Consider the following 21,814-nt stretch of genomic DNA (forward strand, 5'->3'; position numbering starts at 1 on the left):
GGTCGGAATCAAACTGCCTGAACTGCCACCCTCAATTCAATCAGAAATAATCACACAAGCCACAGGCCCTCAAGAACACAATCATGGCAAGGAATTAAATCTATATCGATTTGCTCTTCCCTTTAGTCAGATTATATTGTGCTTTGGAATGAGGGTGTCAGCTTTATTTTTCTTTCATTATGGCCGGCCGCCAAACTTTAAATGACTCAATGAGACTTAGTAGGCAGCGTCACTGAATCAGATCTTTAATTTGTCCTCAATCTTGTGGTTGCCTTGGTTTTATGCTGTATCTGAAAGTGACCATATACTTTGCAAAGCCTGAGCCACAATTTCTCGTAACAGTTATCAGTAGCTGCATTTCCATTACCCTTCAAATTGCGCAAACTGAAATTGCAAATTGAAATAAGCCCAATATAACTCCCATATATCGCAAAAAAACTTTTTATGCTCACATGAGCTGTTTTTTCAGGCAATTCAATTATTCTATGTGAAGAATATTTTGCAAAAATGTGTCACAGCACATGTAAAAATCACAAGATCATTCTATAGTGTAATATAACCTCCAAGAAACACCTCATACGTTTTAGTAATAATTAAAGGAGAAGTCTATTTCCAGAACAACAATTCACAAATAATTTACTCACCCCCTTGTCATCCAAGATGTTCATGTCTTTCTGTCTTCAGTCGTAAAGAAATGATGGTTTTTGAGGAAAACATTTCAGGATTTTTCTTCATATAATGGACTTCTATGGTGCCCCCGATTTTGAACTTCCAAAATGTAGTTTAAATGCAGCTTCAAAGGGCTCTAAACGATCCCAGCCGAGGAAGAAGGGTCTTATCTAGTGAAACGATCGGTCATTTTTTACGGAAAATAAAAATGTGTATACTTTTAAGCACAAAAGGCCGAATGTAGGCGGAACCACAGACCCAGTGTTTACAAAATGACCACGCAAAGACTAAGAAAAAGCAAGTAAGTAAAACGCTGTTTACAAACAAAAATATATGTGTCGGACGATTCTGAAGTTGTAGGAGAAAATAAGATGGAGTTTTTCACCATCCTCTACTTTTTTTAGCTGGAGTACACAGACGATGAACTTAGATGTGATTCGTAGTAGTGATTAGAAGTTCGGATCATTTTATCGACTCGGACCTTTGATTCTCGTTCAGCAAAATGAACAAATCTTTTTTTCGAGTCATTTCGTTCATTTTAGCAAAATCCGCATCACGCGACAGCCCCATAAGATATACGAACGACTCAAAAAACCCGAATACTTGAAACAGGTGAACTAATTCCAGTACAGAACCTAATAGGATGTTGTGCATGCGCGACTGAACGAATCACTCCCTGTGACGACTCCTTCCTGAGTCATATTAATGATTCATTCAAAATGAACGAATCGTTAAAGAATGACCCGTGGACACGCATCCGAGAGTCTGTGCTATGCGGGCTTTTGTGCTTAAAAAGTATAAAAAAATTTATTTTTCGAAAAAAATGACAGATCGTTTCGCTAGATATCATTTAGTCATTTAGAGCCCTTTGAAGCTGCATTTAAACTACATTTGGGAAGTTCAAAATCGGGGGCACAATTGAAGTCCATTATATGAAGAAACATCCTGAAATGTTTTCCTCAAAAACCATAATTTCTTTATGACTGAAGACAGAAAGACATGAACATCTTGGATGACAAGGGGGTGAGTAAATTATTGGTGAATTGCTGTTCTGGAAGTGGACTTCTCCTTTAATGTAAACAATGTCACTTCGCAATAGTTTTTCAGCGACATTCATAAAATGTCAAAAACATTTCGCACAAATCTGTCATGGAAACATACCTAGTGAAAAGTTATTAGTATTAGCATAGTATTCATGATAGCCAATGACCATCCCAACTAACCCACCAACCAACCAATCAAAAATAAATAAATAAATAAAAAGGTTTAACTCAAGTTCATTTTAATAAATAAATACATTTAACTTTATTTAGTACAATTGAATAATTAAATACATAAATACAGTGATTTAACAAGTTTAAGTTAATAAATAATTAGCTAGTGGAGGCTAAAAGCATTAGCCAACCTTGACAAGTGATTAGCATTTGCATAATATCTGTGCCAAAGTCATTTCTTGATAGACAAATAAGCTACTAAAGCTAAAGGGAGTGACTATCATATTTTTTGCAAAAATAATTTTGTTGGATACTTTTGAATGGATGTCAATAAAGAAACTTAATGTTTAATGCTAACTGGCTAAACCCTGACCCCCATAGACAAGGTATTAGCATTAGCACAATATCTGTCCCAGAGCAGACAAATAGGCTACTAGAGCATCCAATAAAATCAGTCACTGGTGAAGCATCTTTTATTTTGCAAATATGGTTTTGTTGGCTGCTTTTGAATGGATGTCAGTGCTTTTTGACAGCATAATGGTGTAGTACTAAAGCTAACCGGCTAAGCCTGACCCCCTGGCCATGTTATTAGCATTAGCGGTAGCATAATATCCAGCTAAAGTAATTTCTTGATAGGCGATCAGCTTTTAGCGCTTCGGGGAACGACAGCGTCCGTGATAGCGCCACTTACTTGACTACGCATTGTAAAATGGATTGTATATTTGCTGCCCACATAAAAGAGAAGCAAATAATCCCTTGGCGTCCATAGGCGTACAGACTTTATCAAGAAACGGCGCTCTGATCTGTGTGTCTTTGTGTTCGCGTGTCCTCGCTTTGGACCGCGTTCACATCCTCTGTTCTCAGAACACACAGACCACAGCATTCAGCTTAGAGATAATCTGGGCCTGCAGACAAAAAGGATTCAATTCAGTTTCTGCTGTCATTTATTTCTTTCCTAGACTCTCTCTCTCTCTCACTTGTGTTCTCCAGCAAATCTCTCCTCTCCAAATGTCCCTGTCTTTCCTGATCTGTCTCTCTTGATGTGCTTCTCACTTTCTTGGCCTGTCTTTCTCTCTCTCTCTGAACGGATTAGCTAAAGGTGTTTGCAAGCAGCGGTGCATCAGTCAAACTTCATTAATATTAATATATTCGTACCCATCTGTCTGTCTCTCTAGCTAACTCTCTTTTTCTCTTTCTCCTTCTTTTATCGTTCCTTCCTAATCCCTCTCCCTCACAATCTCTCTCTGTCCCTCTCCCTGACAAACGCTCACCACCGTATTGCTCCTACTTTTCTAAAACTGTAATTCTCAGGTGATTCATTTATTTCTCATATGATTCTCATGTTGTTTGTCTCAGATGTTTCTTATAAAACTCCATGTAACAACGTTTAATATATTACAATGTTTTTAGATTATATTATATATTATTTTTCTGTCCAGCTGCCATTGGTCAGACCACAAACAGATTAATCTCCAAACTCAGACTACAAAGGGCAACAGTCGATCGTTAAGCTACAAAGGCTTGCATCAGCACACATTATTTCAATTTATATTTTTAAAAAGAATCATGTTTAACAGCAGACTTCCTGATGAGCAGCTACGTCTCCCATGAGCAAATCTCCACTAACAAGAGAACAGAAACATGTAAACTCTGCCAAAAGAACACTTCAGCGCCCACCAACTCTCATGAAACATATATTTGAAATATATATATATTTTAAAGACTTTTATATTTTAAATAATAGTCAAATCTCTCCACGCTTTCAAACTTTTCTGCTTCAAATCAAAGTTTGTAATGTTTCACCTTGTAGTCTTTTAACTTCTTAGATGACAACTTTTAAAAAATATTTAATATTTTGAATTTGTTTTATTTTTATATTTTCCATTTAAATTGGGTTAAAGTGTTATTACATTTCTTGTGTTTTTGTCAGTTTCAGTTTATATATATTATATATTTTTATCAGTGTTGCCAACTAAGTGACTGTCGCTTCATTTAGCAACTTTTCAGACCCCCTAAAAAAACTTATTTAGTTTATGAGACTCGTCAGTACTGCTGAGGTTGAGTGTAAGGTCTTGCTTTCCTGGTGTGCACTCAGCTCTCTCTCTCTGTCTACTCTGTTCAGTGAGCGGCTGAGAGGAGCAGCGCTTTCAGTTAAAATAGATATTATATGCAAATATAGCCAAAATCACAGCACAGCCATTGTCTTTATCTTATTTGTATTTGATACGTCATACGACAGCTCCATTATAAATCAGGATTTTAGTGCAGATTAACATCTTGGAAGGGAGAGCTGAGAATATCTGTTTTCTATTTGAATTGGTTCATTTAAAAGTAGACATTACTCTCATTTAAAAGTAGACATCACTCTCTATAGATAGCCTATATTTTTCATGTCTGTAAGGCAAGTATACACTGAGTTTCGAGGTCTTGTGCTCAAGTTCACAGAGACCAAGACTCCAGAAAGCGCTTTGTTGCTTTCATTATTTTACAAAAGTGCAACGTTTTGTTGTTATTCTGAGTGCACACAAATAAACGTAGAGTCTTTACAGATTCGAAAGAATTTCTACGACTAATAAAATTTTGGTCGACCAAGCCTCTTCTCGTCGACTAACAGTTAGTTGACTATTAGGGGAAAGCCTAGTCGTGACTATGCTAATTACTGTATGACGCCAACTTTTAAAGCAGGCTTTAGCTACTTTCCACTGAAAGAAGTTGGCAACACTGATTTTTATACAACAGTTCTTTTTATCTTCAAATCTGACTGGCTGAGAGGAGTGTGATATTTTAGTGATATATGAAACTGTTTAACCGTTTGTATTATTCCGCTTGTAGTATTTCTTAAAGCGAGTGTTATGTTTGATGGCCAAATCCGCTATAATTTTATAAATTATGCTGTTTTGGTATCAGAGAATGTAGTTTTAGGCAAGAATGTACTAGACTTCAAATATGCGGCTTGAATAAAGATAACGTCTGTTTGAAAATATTCAGAGATGTGAGCTTCAGGGCGTCAACGGAAGAGCTCATAAACCCACTGAAAGCAGCCTTACCTCGGCCAGGTCTTCTGGAATTTGCTGCTGGCTCTGATGTCTCTATAGTGGTTAAAGTCTCATTAATCTATTATTTGTTCCAGAGCAAATAATTTTGGCTGAGGGCAAAATCTTATCACATTATATTTTATGTCAATTTAATGCTGTATATCAGAGCGCTGCCTTTGTACTTTTGGCTTAATTAACCGTTCGCAAAACCCCGCCCTCCTTAGTTACTGTTGCTACAGTATGTCCGACAAACTTTTCTAATGCAGTTAAAAATATATTGCGGAGCAAAGAGGAAACAATATGCCGAAAGACAAGACAGAGCAGTTTACTTCAGGTATGAAACAAGGTCTCAGCTCTAAAATGTTGTCATTTTTTAAGAATTTCAAACAATAATAAACTGAGCAATTCCTCACACTGTAGTGCTCGGGCCCTAAATATTGTTTTGTGGCTCTTTAATGTGTAATAAGAGATCAGTCTATTGCCTTATTAGATCAATGACGTGAACCGATCGTCTTCTTTACTTAAAGCACCAAAAACAAACATGAATGAACATCAGAACGTATTTTATTTCAACGTCAGTGTTTCAAGTTTAAGTCCACTGAAGTTAATCTACTCTCTTCTCTGATTTGTTTGTCGGACAGAATGGCGGATTCTGCGTTATGATTGATCAGATCGCCTGTCAGTCAAACTGTTTGCAAATGGTCAATTGCCTAGCAACTTTTACAATCTCTGTTGTTGTTTAGTAAATATTATTCAATAAATAATATTTAATATAAATAAAGTAATATTTAATAATATATGTAGTCTTGGGTATATGTTTGTGATGTTGATTTTAGCTTCACTCTTTCGTCTTTAGTTGCAACAAGATTTTTTTATGAGTGAGTCAGCAGTAAAGACTTTTATATTGATAGAGACTGAAACAAGGTAAACAAGGAAGTTATTTTTACTGTCAACAACACCTTGTGCGACGCAACCAACAAGTGTACTGAGCAGCGCTGTCATCGGAAATCATCCAGATAACAGATGAAAGGATAGTACGAAAAAGATATCGCTTTCCTCAGCAGAAATTCAAACTATTGTGAATATAAGACTGAGCTGAAGAATCAATGCTGTATCTCTTTCATAATACTCTACATGATACAGTGAATATTTAATAGAGTAATACAATAACTTTCAATGAAGCAATTCAAGGTTCCTTCGTTACTAGTTCTAAAGTGACGTTTTCGAATTCGTAACAGAGGCTTGGGCTCAGCTGTTAAACTGTCAGACTGAGATTTGAATCTGTGGTGGAAGGAAGTAGTTTGCAAAACAGAGGTTTTTTTAGGACATTATGATTGGTATCTCCTGAACTGTTTTACAGATGTTTGTTGTGCATAACACCCATTAAAGAGACATTTTTCTGTTTCCAAAAGGTGGTTGAAAGCGAAGAAGATGAGGAGGAAGAAGAGGAGGAGGAAGAAGAAGAAGACCAAACCGGAGGAGGAGGAGGAGGGTTCAACATCATCCCTCCATTTCCAGACAAGGCGACAGTCACTAACCTGGGCTCTGAGGCTGGAAGAGTCCACAGCTCGGCCTCCACCTTGTCCATCCCTCACTTCCTACTCGCGACCCTGCTGATTGCCCTCCGCTGGGGGTAGAAACCCTCGCTCACCCACACCCACACACACGCACACTCTTACACAAAACATGCAAACACACTTCCTCCTGAAGTACTCGCTCACATCCAGACTCTATCATCGAGGGACGACAAGAACGACAGATCGGAAGGCGAAACGAGCGGACAACTGTTCTATCCCTCTTTCCTTCTTTCATCCATTCTTTTTCTCCTTCCCGGGAAGAGGGTCTGCTATAGATATAGCTGCTTGTTCATTAGGGAATCGCTTTCTGAACGGGATTCCCCGCCTGAATCATTTGAATCACACAGAAGATTCACGACTCCTCGGACTGACAGTAGCCGACGGTGAACGAATGATTTGGTCTTGCCATGTATCTATTGTATAATGTCAGTGTGCTTCAGAAAAGTGAGTCAAACCAGGAAAACGTTCGCTTTCCTCGGGTTCGGAAAACCCGCCGTGTTTATTGTCGCTGATCATGTCGTCGTATGAAATGAGACAAAATGTACGTGTGTTTGTAAGTACGTGATTCGCTTGACATCGCTGCTCGCCGACACTCGTTGAGCACGATTTCCGAATCTTCCCGTTTCTCACGCCTCCGTGTCTCTGGAATCAGGCCGCACACCTAATCACAAACACACGCCTCTGCCCTGCTGCGGAGCCGATCGCGCAGATGCAAGCGGTTTTCATTTATTGCTCTATCTGCGATGTGCTTTCATTTTTTGACTCAGCACAGACTGTGCACTCTAACCAGGGGCATAAATAAAAAAACACGTCCGTGAACAGAAAAAACATGAGTAATAAAGCCGAAAATAAAGAAATAAACACGCTAAATAAATAAATATATCGCCGCACAGCAGGTGTCGGAGTCCGGTCTGGGTTTAGACCCTGAGGGGAAGAAACAGGAAGTCATTTTCCAACCGCCTGTCGCCTGGTACCTCTCCCTGTGCCTGTTGTTTTACTTTCACAGAGATAATGGCTTACAACACAAACTGTTTATCTTGTTGTGTGTTCATGGGGACGAATTACTCGTGATGGGAACGAAATAGAAAAAAGAGATCAAGGGAAGGAACAGACGGAGACGGGGAGAGACTCAAACCCTCCAGCGAAGAGAGAAAACATACAGTCTAGAATCACATGCTTTTTCTGTTTCTTATAAATCTTTTGCTGACACCGTTGCTTTTTTCTCAATCTCGTTTCTCGTGCATGTCCGTGGAAGTGAGGGAAGAGGGAACATGGGTGCACTCGTACTGAATTCGATCAAGCACTTACTTCTTGACCGTTGATGGATGTATGTTTAGTAGGAATCACAGAATCCTATTCCTCTTGGACCGCAAGTGGTAGCCCGTTGTAATACCTGTTCAAAAACACAAAATTGTCATCTACATAATCTAAATAGTTTGCAAGTACAAACTTATTTTACACAATGTCAATTCTTTACATTAAAAACAATTAAAAACAACTATTAAAGTAATACGAATGAACATCATTAGATTACAAGTTCACAAGTTTGGGGTCGGTAAGATTTTGTTGAATTTTTTTGAAAAAACAAATGTAAAAACAGCATACTTATGAAATAATATTGCACTTTTTAAGTTGCTGCTTTATATTTGAATAATTTTTAAAATGTAATTTATTTCTGAGATCAAAACTAAATTGTTTTAACATCATTACTCCAGTCTTCAGTGTCGCATGATCCTTCAGAAATCATTCTAATATGCTGATTTGATGGTCAACAAACATGTTGAAAACAGTTATGGAAACTGATACAATTTTTTTCTCAGGAGTCTTTGATGAATAAAAAGTTCAAAAAACATAATTTTTGCTGACAAACAAGTTTAAAAAGGCTAATTAAAACATGTTAAGAAAGTAAAATGTATTTTTTTTTCATTTAAAATATCAAAAAAATCCTTAAAACAAAAAAAACAACATGTAAGACATAAGACTTGTTTTTAAGTACAAACATATTTTTTCTTACCACTCTAGTAAATGTTTTAGTTTTAATCATAAATGAGTTAAAACTCTTCAATACTCATATTAAAAATAAATTGCCTTTAATATCTCATATATTGCTTCAAGTAAATTAATCTTGTTTTAAGAATTTTCAAATATTTTACCTGATAAGTAAAAAAAAAATGTTTGATTATAGACATTAAAATGATTTAATATTATAAAATAGTAGGGCTGGTAAACGATTAATCGCGATTAATCGCATACAAAATAAAAGTTTGAGTTTGCCTAATATATGTGTGTGTACTGTGTGTAATTATTATGTATATAAAAATACAAGCAAATTCATGCATATATTTAAAAAATATTTACAAGTTTATGTATTTATTATAACTTTTATAGAATTTATATTAAATATAAATAAAAATATTTTGTACATAACATATTTCTCTTAAATAACTATATTAAATTGTGTGTATTTATATATACATAATAATTACACACAGTACACACAAATATATTAGGCAAACTCTTATTTTTAAAAACTTTTATTTTGTATGCGATTAATCACGATAAAATATACATATTTTTAAAAATTGATAACACTTTACAATAAGGTTTGTTAGTTAACATGAACTAAGAATAAACAATAAAAAAAGATTTAAAAATCCTTGAAAAACAAAAACAATATACCTGAGCAACACTACATAAGACATTAAAACTTAAGCAAATGTATTAAGTATTAAAGAAAATCTGCTTGTATTATATAATATCTTACGCAGTGTTTATCAAGTAATTTAATCTCGTTAAATTAATCTTGCTCGTGTTAGTTACAGTAATACATTAACTAATGTTAACAAATGTGACCACAAAACCAGTCGTAAGTAGCACTGGTATATTTGTAGTAATAGCCAAAAATACACTGTATGGGTCAAAATGATCGATTTTTCTTTTATGCCAAAAATCATTAGGATATTAAGTAAAGATCATGTTCCATGAAGATATTCTGTAAATTTCCCACCGTAAATATATCAAAACATATTTTTTGATTAGTAATATGCATTGCTAAGAACTTCATTTGGACAACTTTAAAGACATTTTTCTTAGTATTTTGATTTTTTTGCACCCTCAGATTCCAGATTTTCGAAAAGTTGTATCTCAGCTTAATATTGTCCTGTTCTATCAAACAGGAAAGCTTATTTATCCAGCTTTCAGATGATGTATAAATCTCAATTCCGAAAAATTGATCCTTAAGACTAATTTCATGGTCCAGGGTTACAAATGACACCTTATTGTAAAGCATAACCACAAAATCTTACTGACCACAAATATTTGAACAGTGTACCACTGCTAGCTGCAGGGAAGCATGCATATACTTTATTCATACGCAGCCTCTGTCTACTTTCCTCCAGATGGGTTTTTAGAGCATGAGGGCTACTGAACACATTTGCCTTCCTCCTCCTCCTCCTCCTCCTCCTCCTCTTCTCTGGAAGAAATGAAAGCTTAGCTAAAGTGCTCATATCTCATCTGGCATTCTCAAGAAGCACCTTCGATTACACCGACATGACTTAACAATCAGATTGTGAACTGATCTATTATGCGGAGGAACATAGAGGGGCGCGCTCTGATTGAACAGACGTCGTGCTCCTCAACGTTTTCTCCTCCGTGGCAAGGTCAGCGAGCCACGCAGCGCGCCCGCTCAATCAGTAGGGTTAATTAAGAGAAGAAACGAGAGCGCCTCTGGATTGATGCGCCTGTCGAAATAGCGGGCGGCCTTTATGATGGCTGTTGTTATTTTTTAATTGTTATCGGGGGCCAGTGTCGTCCGCCCAGCCATAACAGAGGGAGGCAGAGAATGAGTGACATCGGAGGAGGAGAGCAAAGGCACAAGTGTCAGTGATTCACATTACAATATTTCAGAAAAAATAAACAAATAAGCCATGCGTTAAATAAATGCACATTGCAGAAAAGTTTCAAGAGGCAGGGACAAAAGCGTTAGCTCTGTTCCAAAACCTACTTAGCATTGTAAGGCTACTGAAATGTAGACACAGTACCTTGTTTTGGTCACAATTTTTAAAGGGCACTTTTCCAGGATGTGGCTGGATTATAAATTATGTTTTAATTAAACCCTGTTAAGAACTGATAAAATAGTTCAATCTAATTAAAGAATGGCTATTTTACCTAATTATTGTTGCATGTACTGCAAAAATGATTTGTTAATGAGTTTTTAATTAACCTTTTTTAACTTGCTTATCCCTAAACACACAATATATTTGTTTTATCTAAAAACATATCCTAATATCTTATGTAGTGTTGGTTCTCGAGTAAATTTATCTTGTTTCAAGGATGTTTACATATTTAAAATATATATATATATATATATATATATACCAAATTATTGTGCAAATGCAGCAAAAATGACTTCTTAGTAAGTTTTTAAAGTCTTTATTAGCTCGCTTATCCTTAAAAGTATTTAAAAGTCCTTTAAACAAGATCAATTTACTTTAGCAACACTACATTAGACATTATAACTTAAGCGAATGTATTTTTAATGAGTATTAAAAAGTTTTAAATCATTTATGTGTAAAAAATCTGCTAGTGCTGTAAAACAGAATACACTTGTGTTATTAGAAAACGTACTCTAATATCTTATGCGATGTTGTTTCTTAAGTAATTTGATCTTGTTTCAAGGATTTTTAACTGGAGCACAAAAAAAAGATTTAAAAATTCTTGAAAAACAAAACCAATTTACTTGAGCAACACTACATAAGACATTAAAAGTTAAGTGAATGTATTGTTAATGAGTATTAAAATCAATAATGTGTTAAAAAAAAATCTGCTTGTATTATATAATATCTTACACAGAGTTTCTCAAGTAATTTAATCTTTTTTTTTTAGATATTTTAACTGGAGCACAAAACAAACATAATAATAATGTTAATAATAATAATAATAATAATAAATCTACAAAATTATTGTGCATATGCTGTACAAAAAATTTAATTTGTTTTTTTATTTTTTAGTAAAAAATATATAAAAATCCTTCAAACTAGATAAATGTACCTGAAGTCAAAACACACTTAATAGTCTTAATCAAACAATACAATTTTAATTCTCCACAATTATTGTGCATATGCTGTGAAAAGCATTTTTTTTTTTACTTGCTTTTCAGTAAAATATATGTACAATTCTTAAAATAAATTTACTTGTTTAACATTGCATAGGTTATTAAAACTTGAATGTAATATGAGTGTATTTTGTCTTAAAAAATAATAAGTGAAACTGCCAGTTCAATAACTCATTTATGCTTAAAAAAATAAATAAATAAATGCCAGCGCAGTAGGATAAAATACACTCCAATTCTCAAAAAAGGTGTGTTGCTTTTTAAGTAATTTTATCTAATTTTAAGGATTTGTATATATTTTAACTGTAAAGCAAGAGAAAAACAAATAAATTATTATCAAATTATTGTGCATATGCTGGAAAAGTTTTTCAGTTAGTCTTTTTGACTTGTTTGTCAGTAAAAATATATAAACATCTTTAAAACAAAATAAATTTACATTAAGTCACACACTATTCTCTAAAAAAAAAAGTCTTAATATTTTCTGGTTTCAATGATTCTACATATTTTAACTGGAAAACAATAAAAATTTTATTCCCGCACAATTATTGTGCATATTCCTGTAAAAAAGTATTTCTTTTACTTGCTTTTCAGTAAAATATACTTGAAAATCTTAAAATAAATTTACTTGAGCAACACTGCATACATTATTAAAACTTGAATGTAATATGAGTGTATTTTGTTTTAAAAAATAAGTGAAATTGGCAATTCAAGAACTCATTTATGCTTGAAAAACAAACAAACAAAAAACACACTGCAATTCTCAAAAAAAGTAAGTAATTTCAAGTAATTATACCTTGTTTTAAGGATTTTTATATATTTTAACAGTAAAACAAGAGAAAAAATAAATACTACCAAATTATTGTGCACATGCTGGAAAAATTACTTCTTTAACTTCTCTTGTTTTAATTATTTTGACTTGTTTGTCAGTAAAAATATATAAAAATCCTTAAAACAAAACAAAATTACCTTAAGTTACACACTTGTATTCTCTAAAAAAGTCTTAATATTTTCTGCCGTGATGTTTTTCTTAGTTTCCAATGTTTTACGATATTTTAACTGGAACACAATACAGTTTTTATTTTCCACAATTATTGTGCATATAGTGAAAAAAAGTAAAATTTTCAGTAAAATATATGTAAATAAATTTACTTGAGCAACACTGCATAAGTTGTTAAAACTTGAATGTAATATGAGTGTATTTTGATGTAAAAATAGGGGAAATTGCCAGTTCTCATGTATGCTTAAAAAAAAAACAACATCAAAAAAAAGACAAAATAGATTCAAATTCTTGAAAACAAAAAATGGTGTTTTACTTATCAAGTAATTGTATCTTGTTTTAAGGATTTTTACATAAAAAAGATTGGCATAAAAAAATATTCCAAAAAGTGTATCGGAATTAGCATAACTCAAAATAGTAAATCAGTTTTCATGCTTATAAGTAAGGATTTGGTGCTGTTCAGGGTGGTTCACAAGCACTACTAAAGTTGGTTAACCAGCATGACCCTTACAACAATTAACCATGGTTTTACAACAAATAAAACCAAAAAAACACATTAACAAATGAACCATGGTTTTATTACACTAACCATAGTTTAACCATGCCATTTGTACTAAAACTGTGGTTATACAAACGGTAATCAATATGCCACAAAAACATGTTTACTACACTTTTACTACAATAAAATCATGGTTAAGGGGATCGTGCATAGTTAAGCGAGCTTAGCCACCTGGGAACACCCATGCCGTGAACCAGCGTTCAAAACAAGCCCAGTTCTGGAACAGAGCTAGAGAGCCGGATGCCTCACTAAATTAACCATAACAATTTCGCTGTTTGCCTGCGTGTGCCGCATTACAACCACGACTTGGCCCGTACACAGATTTGCTTAATATGAGTCTAACATTTCCTCTGCGCCCATCTGCGTCTGTGTACACAAGAGAAACCTGCCACGGCGAAGCCTCTGCGCCGAGCGCTAGATTGCAGGGAGCAAGGGACGGGAAAAGAGATAAACACACAATAAGGGATAAAGGGATGGAGAAAGTGGAGGGAGAGAGCGAGAGTACGGGTTAGAGAAAAAAGCACCCCGGCGAGAGAGCTGCGAGCGTGATGGAGAGAGAAAGAGAGGAGCGGGAAGATTGCTTGAAAGAGAGAGAGAGGAGTTTACCCTGTAGGCTCATAGCTTTATTATTATAGTATGCGGACACTGATTTATTTGGCGGCTGCAGGCACCCGTACTGAAACTCATTTCAGTTGTACTGATGTTGATTCGTGCCCTCTCTCTCTCTCTCTCTCTCCTCTGGCTCTGCATTGTGAGCCCACTGGACTGTGTGCCACTGTTTGTCACCCCACAATGCACCATCAATTGCATGAAAATAATCATCACTGCTAATGTTTTTCTAATGAAGATGCCCAAAATAGTCTGTATTTAATCTTCTTTTATGGAGTGCACTTATGTTTTTTTTTCACTGCGCTGTATTTTCACTTTTAATAATGGCTTGACGGATTTCCTTTGTCTTGTTTTGCAGTTAATTTTAATGAAACTATCAACACTGAGCACTCTAGTCTGCTTAAGCATTGCAGGCCCGGCTGCTGATTTCTGGAGAATTGGAACGTGTTTGTGTATTAAAACACAATTGTGTTTGCACATCGCTAGTGTAAATTACTTTCAAACAGGTTGCCTGAAGACTCACGGCTATTGGACGGTAAAACTGATAGTCCCGCCTGGGATGCACAAAAAGTGCAATGATTTGAATGACTTTTTTTGTGCCAATCTGCAAATTGCTTATGTATAGTTGTCTCTGCATATTCAGCTGAAATAGGAACATATTTACCATTGAAATATATTTAATTTAAAGGCGAGTGTCATTCCAACTCCAAATTTTAGCTTAGACTGTAACTGTGCTAATGAAGTACATGATTTGGCAGGATAATTGCTTTCAAAAATACCTAAGATAAAAAAAGTAGTTTTTTGAATAAATTATCAAAATTAAAGGGGACATCGGATGCAAAATTCACTTTTGCATGCTGTTTGCATATAAATTTGTTGTAGCAGTGTGTGGACACAACAAATCCACAATGATAAAAATCCATTCACTTCTTTTTTTTAATCACCCAAAAACCTAAACAGTCTCAACTATCAAGCCGTTTTGATTTTCTGAGCAGTACGATGTCATACAGCTCAGGCCCCGCCCACGACCGCTGACGGCCTGTGCCTAATTAGCATATTTACCCTCAGCCATTTGTACAATATCTGCTGTCTTCTCTGCAAACAAGCAACTGACAACAATGTTTTTTAAAGGAGTCATCAGATGCCCATTTTCCACAAGTTGATATGATTCTTTAGGGTCTTAATGAAAAGCCTATAATATACTTTGGTTAAAAATTCTCAATTGTTGTGTAAAACAACACCCTTTTTACCTTGTCAAAATCAGCTCTGCAAAAATCATCCTGTTCTGGTTGAGGCTGCTTTAAATGTTAATGAGCTCTGCTCGCCCCGCCCCTCTCTTCTTTCTGTGGAGTGTTTACTTTAGCCACATTTAGCAGCGTTTAGCCACTAAACTTGTTAACTAGCACGTTATTAGGAAAGGTGATTGCGGAGATTCATAAAAAAACCCTTATACTCACTTCTGCTGTAGGTGAAGTTGGATCACAAATGATTTGCCCGAACATAGACACATTTATGTAGATTCCCTTCACAAACAAACTTAATTCACTGCATCTTTAGTGACCCCTTTAAGCAATGCAGGTGTTTTGTATTTGTATTTTGTATGACCATTGAGAAATTTTAACCAAACTATGTTACTAAAGAGTCATACCATCTTGGGCATGTTTTAAGCATAAAGTCACCCTTAAGTGCTTAAAACATGCTTTAAAAAAGCTAAGAACGTCACTTTGAATTAAGTTTATTTTTCTTACCCCATTGATTTTTATTGTTTTAAGTATAAACTCTCTTAATTTTGATAAATATCTCCGAAAACAAGACTTCATACCTTGACTAACTTTGCTTCTCAAGTAAATGTATCTTGATTTAAGAATTCTTAGATATTTGTACTGTAAACAAGTTAAAAATACTAATTAAGAAGGCATTTTTGTGATGTAGCAGACCGTTTTATCCAAAACGATGCACAAAACAAGTGAAACAAGAAGGTTTGGGCAAAACATCTTTTCACTTTCCAAATATCCAGGGCAGAGCTTAAATTTATGTGACCATAGATCACAAAACCAGTCATAGAGGTCCATTTTTTAAATTGACATTTATACATCATATGAAAGCTAAATAAACGAGCTTTCCATTGATGTATGGTTTGTTAGGACAGGACAATATTTGGCTGAAATACAACTATTTGAAAATCTGGAATCTGAGGGTGCATAAAAGAAAAATCTATAATTTTTGTCCCTGTACAATGTATTGTTGGCTATTGCAACACATGTGCTACTAACAACTGGTTTTGTGGTCCAGGGTCACATATGAGCTTTGTATGGTTCAACAGCTGAATCAACTAATCAACAAAGAATCATGACTGAATAGAAGTGATTGGTGTAGCTAGATCACAACCGTATAGATATTACTATGGTTTTACCTCCGATCCAATGCAGAAACGTGTGCTGATTCCGTCTTGGCCTGATTATTTGCCTCAGTGTTGGTGCTGAATGATGATTGTGTCCATCATAGCCCAGATTCATGCAGCCGGCCAATCAGAGCATGAGAGCTCAGTCATGCTCAACGCTTCGTGTGACATTTCATAAACATTAAAGAACTGAAGTGGGAAAATACTTAAATAGCACACAAGATTAAGTTTTAAATAGTCATTATACTTGAAATACTTGCCATTCGGTGACTGGTTGAGTGGACATGTGGAGTGTGTGCTGTGGTTCGAGCATGTCTCTCTGTGCCATGTTGGACTTGCCTTTAATAAACCTCCTCCACACAAACACACCTGAATCCTTCCTCGACCACTGCCCTCTGGGTCACTTTTCGGACCTGTTTTACTGTGCCGGTTCTTTCCTCTCTGCTCATCTTCTGTTTATGTGCCCTGTTTCCTATCAGGTGTAAAAATGAGAATTCACTGTTTCTGTGATCCATAATAATGTACCATCTCAAATAAAAGAAAGAAAACAAATCAACCATGCTTGTCTAGATGTCATCTTCTCTGCCTGTGGTAGCCGAAAGTCGCAGCATGTGTCAGCATGAAGGCGCAGAAATGAGATTAAATGGAGCTCAAACTGAGACTTTTGCATAAGTCTGCTGCTTCTCAGGAGAAAAAAACCCCAGTAGTCTCACGTGTCTCCGCATGAAGTCTGCAATCAAAACAGATATGAGCTCAAGAATTTCTCATTAAACTCTTTCAGCAAATTATTTATATTCAAATTATAGTTCTACTTATACTGTACCATTCAAAAGTTTGTTGGTAAGAATAGCCTTAATGTTTTTAAAAGTCTCTTATTTACACGTCTTGAATAATTCTCAAAGTGTAAGTCTCTTACACTTAAAAATACAGTAAAAACAGTCATATTGTGAATAGACTAGAAATCTTTGATAAGATTACAAATGTCCTTCCTGTCACTTTTAATCAATTTAATGCATTCTTTCTGAACAGAAGTATCTTTTTCTTTTAAGGCTGCGTTACGCAAGTTTTGACTCTGTCGCCATCTCTGTTTGAAATTTTCAACTGACTGTTTGCAAAAACCCGCCCTACTTAGTTACTGTTGCTGTGTCCGACAAACAGTGCTGCTCTCACACTACACATCATGTTCTCAGCAGTGAAAAATACATCGCGAGGAAACTGACAACACGACAACAGACAAGACAAAGCAGGTTACTTCTGGTATGAAACAAGGTCTCAGCTTTAAAATTTGTCATTTTTTAAAGAAATTCAAACAATAAATACCATTTTGTGGCTCCTAAATGTGTTGTGACAGATCACTATTTTGTCTCATTAGATTGATCGACACGTGAACCGATAGTCGTTTCTTATTTACTTAAAGCATGAAAAAAACATGAATGGACATCAGAAGGTATTTTATTTCAACTTCCGCAGGAAGCTGCCAATATATATAATTTTTGAAGTTTACGTCCACCAAAGTTAATCTACTGTCAAAATTGTTTCTTGGACAAAGTGGCAGATTCTGTGTTATGATTGGTCAGATCACCTGTCAATCAAGCTGTTTGCGAAGGGCCAGTTGCAGTTATTTGTGGAATTATTTTCTTTACATGGGTTGTGTATCGGCACGGCTCCTCAGCACTGATGAATCTAATGTTTTAATGTTTGTGTGTGTGGATATTCACTGTACTTCGAAATCACAGATACTACGTCTTAGAAGTATGTCCAAAATAAGAAGTTTCACTTGAAAATGTTAAGAAATCTGAACAAGTAAGTAACATGTATGCCAGTTTTGTTCTGACCAACTAAATTAATCTTTTTTTTTGCACTAGCAATGGTGATTAGCTGAATTGAATCATTGAATTGAATTATTATTATGGCTTTGTTCTCAAATTGTTAATGTTAACATCAACATTGCATTTTTAGAAGCTGAATCATTCCAGCTGCAGTAAGAACAGGCTACACTCTAAAAAACGCTGGGTTAATTTTTTTTTTTTTAACCCAATTGCTGGGTTATGCCTGTTGGGTCATTTTTCCAGTGTTGGGTAGTTTTTTGTGTAACCCAGCTGCTGGGTCAATCTCACTGACCGCTGAAACTATACACCCCTCCCCTCCCTCCGACAAAATAACCCAGCGCAGGCACTTTTAACCCAGCTGTTGGGTTACAGTCGGAGCGCAGGCTTTTTATTCTCCTCAGGAGAGAGCAGGTCCTCAGTGCCGCCAATTCAATGGACTTCTTCTGTGAAATTAAAGGAAAACTCCACTTCCAGAACAACAATTTACAAATAATTTACTCACACCTTTGTAATCCAAGATGTTCATGTCTTTCTTTGTTCAGTCATAAAGAAATTATGTTGTTTAAGGAAAACATTTCAGCATTTTCTTAATATAATGGACTGCTATGGTGCCCGGATTTTGAACTTTAAAAATACAGTTTAAATGCGGCTTCAAACGATCCCAAATGTGGTTGTAAATGATCCCAGCCAAGGAAAAAGTCTTATCTAGCAAAACGATCGGTTATTTTCATTTAAAAAAATACAATTTATATACATTTTCTGAGGCAGAATTAAAATTTAAACGTTAGATTTTTATTTCTAAAATGTATGCAAAGTTGAAAAACTATGCTGCATAATTCAATTTATCTGGCATTTTTGTCCATGGGTGTTTACACTTATTAATGTTCATGTTTTGATTATTACTGTTGCCTCTAGTAATTATGTGTCTGCTTTTTCATTTCCAGCCTATTTTTGGTTCATTTTAAGCCAGCAATAGTAATTATAATTAAATATTTGAGTTAATTAAAACAACCCAGCATGCTGGGTCAAAGATTTAACCCAACTGGCTGGGTTAAAATAACCCAACGCTGGGTTTGTCCATATCTGACCCAGCGTTGGGTTATTAAAAACCCAAATTGTAGATGTGACGTAAAAAAATATGAATGACCCAAACCACTCGATTTATAAAAAATATTAAGCTCACTGCTGTGAAATGGGCTAAGGGAATGCAGCTTTAAATAAAAATTGTACAGACCCCAAACCTTTGAATGATAGTATGTGTCAGCAATTGACTCATGAAGGATTTTATCACAATTCTGGCATTTTTTTTTTTTTTTTTTTTTTTTTTAGAGTTATAAAGTCAGAATTGCATAATATAAACTCACGATACTGAGAAATGAAGCCAGAATTGCATGATATAAACTCACAACTGACTTTTTCTCTGTTTATATCTCGCAATTCCGAAAAAAAAGTGAGTTTATATCATGCAATTCTAAAAAAAACAAAAAAAGTGAGATATTGAGATAAAAAGTCACAATTACCTTTTTTTATTTTTTATTCAGTGGCAGAAATGGGCTTCCATAGAAGGAGGGATTCAAATTTAGAAATCAAAATATCAAAGAAATTGAGTTAGTAACTCTTTATCAACACCCTGGAAACCAACACTGTAAATTGTACAACTCTAACATTGTAGTGGTGAGTTTTGTGCCAGCAAACTGTAGAAATCCAGTTCATTAGGCCTTTAGCTGAAACATCTGAGATAGTCAATAACTAAGTTAAATAATGGAATAATTTTTTAAAGTTATGAAAAGTTGTTGTGACAGCCATATAACTTTTTTCTTAAAGGGATAGTTCACACAAAAATGAAAATTCTGTCATTAATTACTCTTAAGACCTTCTTTATCTTTGAACAGAAATTTAGACATTTTCAATGAAATCCAACAGCTCTCTGACACTCTTTAGACAGCAAGGGTCCTTCCAAGTAACTTTCCTTGTTCGATGCCGGAGCAGGGATGTAAGTTAGACAAGAATATCTCAGATTGAGCGATTGAGGTGTTGTGTTGCTCGATGTAATAATGGACATAGTGGTCGTCATTTACTCCCGACATCTGAGCCGCTGAAGATGCAGTAGATTAAGTTTGTTTGTGAATGGAATGCGCCTCCCGATCTACATATATCGTCTAGGTTCGCGAGAATCATTCATGATCCAGCTTCACTTAGAGCAGAAGTGAGTATAAGGGTTTTTTATGAATCTTTGCAATCACCTTTCCTTATAACGTGGTAGTTAGAAAGTTTAGCGGCTAAACGTGGCTAAATGCGGCTAAAGTAAACAAGATCGTCACTCCACAGAGAGAAGAGAGGGGCGGGGCGAGCAGAGCTCATTTGCATTTAAAGGAACAACCCCTTAGAATGAGATGATTTTTACAGAGCTCATTTTGACATGGTAGAAAGGGTGTTGTTTTACAAAATCATTGAGAATTTTTAAAGTATATTAGAGACTTTTCATTAAGACCCTAAAGAATCATATCAACTTGTGGAAAATGGGCATCTGATGACCCCTTTAAAACCACTGATGTCCCATGGACTATTTTGTTAATATTCTTGGTACCTTTCTGGGCTTTGAACATGGAAGGAGCCTTGCCGTTTATGCAGTTTAAGCTCTTGGATTTCATTAAAAATATCTACATTCATGTTCCGAAGACAAATGAAGGTCTTATGGGTTTGAAAAGAAATGAGGGTGAGTAATTAATGACCGAATTTTCATTTTTGGGTGAACTAACACTTTAAGTGTAACACAAAGCAGACATCTCTGTGAACCCATTGACTTTCACTGTATAGACAAAAACAGTCCTATAAAAGATCTTCTTTTGTGTTCAAGGAGAAGAAAGAAAGTCATAGAGAGTAAATGATGACAGAACTTTCATTTTGAGTGAACTTTCCCTTTTATAATTGTCATCTGGGTGTCGTTAATGTTTGATGTTTTGCATATATTACCAGCGATTCATAAGCGCTCTGAAGTGAGTTTGTGCAGTCGGTGACCTCCCCTGGGGCGTGTCATTGTTCTAATTGCATCTGGGTTAATCAGAGCATCATCACCTCTGATAAAGGCTGCCGAGGTGCTGCTGGAGTCTCTCCGGCATATGGAAGCCAGTGAGAAAGCGTTTATTTATTAATCAGATTTCTCTGTGTCCCACTGAGTTTAATCACACAGTCTGCGATCTCTGACTTGCCTCTCCCAGAATACATCTCTGTTAGCACAAGCATACGTGAACACTGCCCTCCGATGAGCACTTCGGATCATAATTCTCCAAAGAGACATCAACTTTTACACCGGGGAATGTTTGTGTTTTGTGTTCGCGAGGATTTGTCTCTGCCTGATGGCTCGAGAAATCCAGCACCCCTCCTCTGCTTCTCTCTGTTTCGCTCTATAATTGTGTGGCGTCTCCTTCTCTGGCCAGAAGGCAGGCTTGATAGTTTTATCATTTAATAAGGCAATCGACTACATCAGTCAGACTCTCTCTCTCCCTGTTTTTCTTTAAAGAGATCCACAAATGAAAACACTGTCATTAACTACTCAACCTCATGTCTGACTTATACTTTTATGGAAAACATGGTGAATTTTTTAAGAATATACTGGAGAATAATTTCAATGTAATATCTCTGATAGAGGCATCATAAAAGCAGTCAATTTTAGTAAAGACATAAATATATTATATAATATATATTATATAAAAAATGTTTTTTTTGTAATAGTTTTAATTTATAATAATAATCTTTCTGGATGTCATATGATAGCTTTGTATAAGGAACAGTCATTATTCACTGAAAGTCATTT

At 35.3% G+C, this 21,814-nt stretch overlaps 1 protein-coding gene across 1 annotated transcript in view; it reads left to right on the forward strand.

Annotated features, from left to right (window-relative positions):
• Positions 1 to 6,669, forward strand: part of gfra3 (GDNF family receptor alpha 3) — a 33,762-nt gene extending 27,093 nt beyond the window's left edge. Inside the window, exon 8 of the mRNA XM_051127229.1 lies at positions 6,331 to 6,669. Within this exon, the coding sequence (XP_050983186.1) occupies positions 6,331 to 6,555 (225 nt within the window). The 3' untranslated portion in view covers positions 6,556 to 6,669. The remainder of the gene's footprint in view (positions 1 to 6,330) is intronic.
• Positions 6,670 to 21,814: the final 15,145 nt, after the last annotated feature.

Source organism: Labeo rohita, chromosome 14, assembly GCF_022985175.1.
Source record: "Labeo rohita strain BAU-BD-2019 chromosome 14, IGBB_LRoh.1.0, whole genome shotgun sequence".
Lineage (NCBI taxonomy): Eukaryota > Metazoa > Chordata > Actinopteri > Cypriniformes > Cyprinidae > Labeo > Labeo rohita.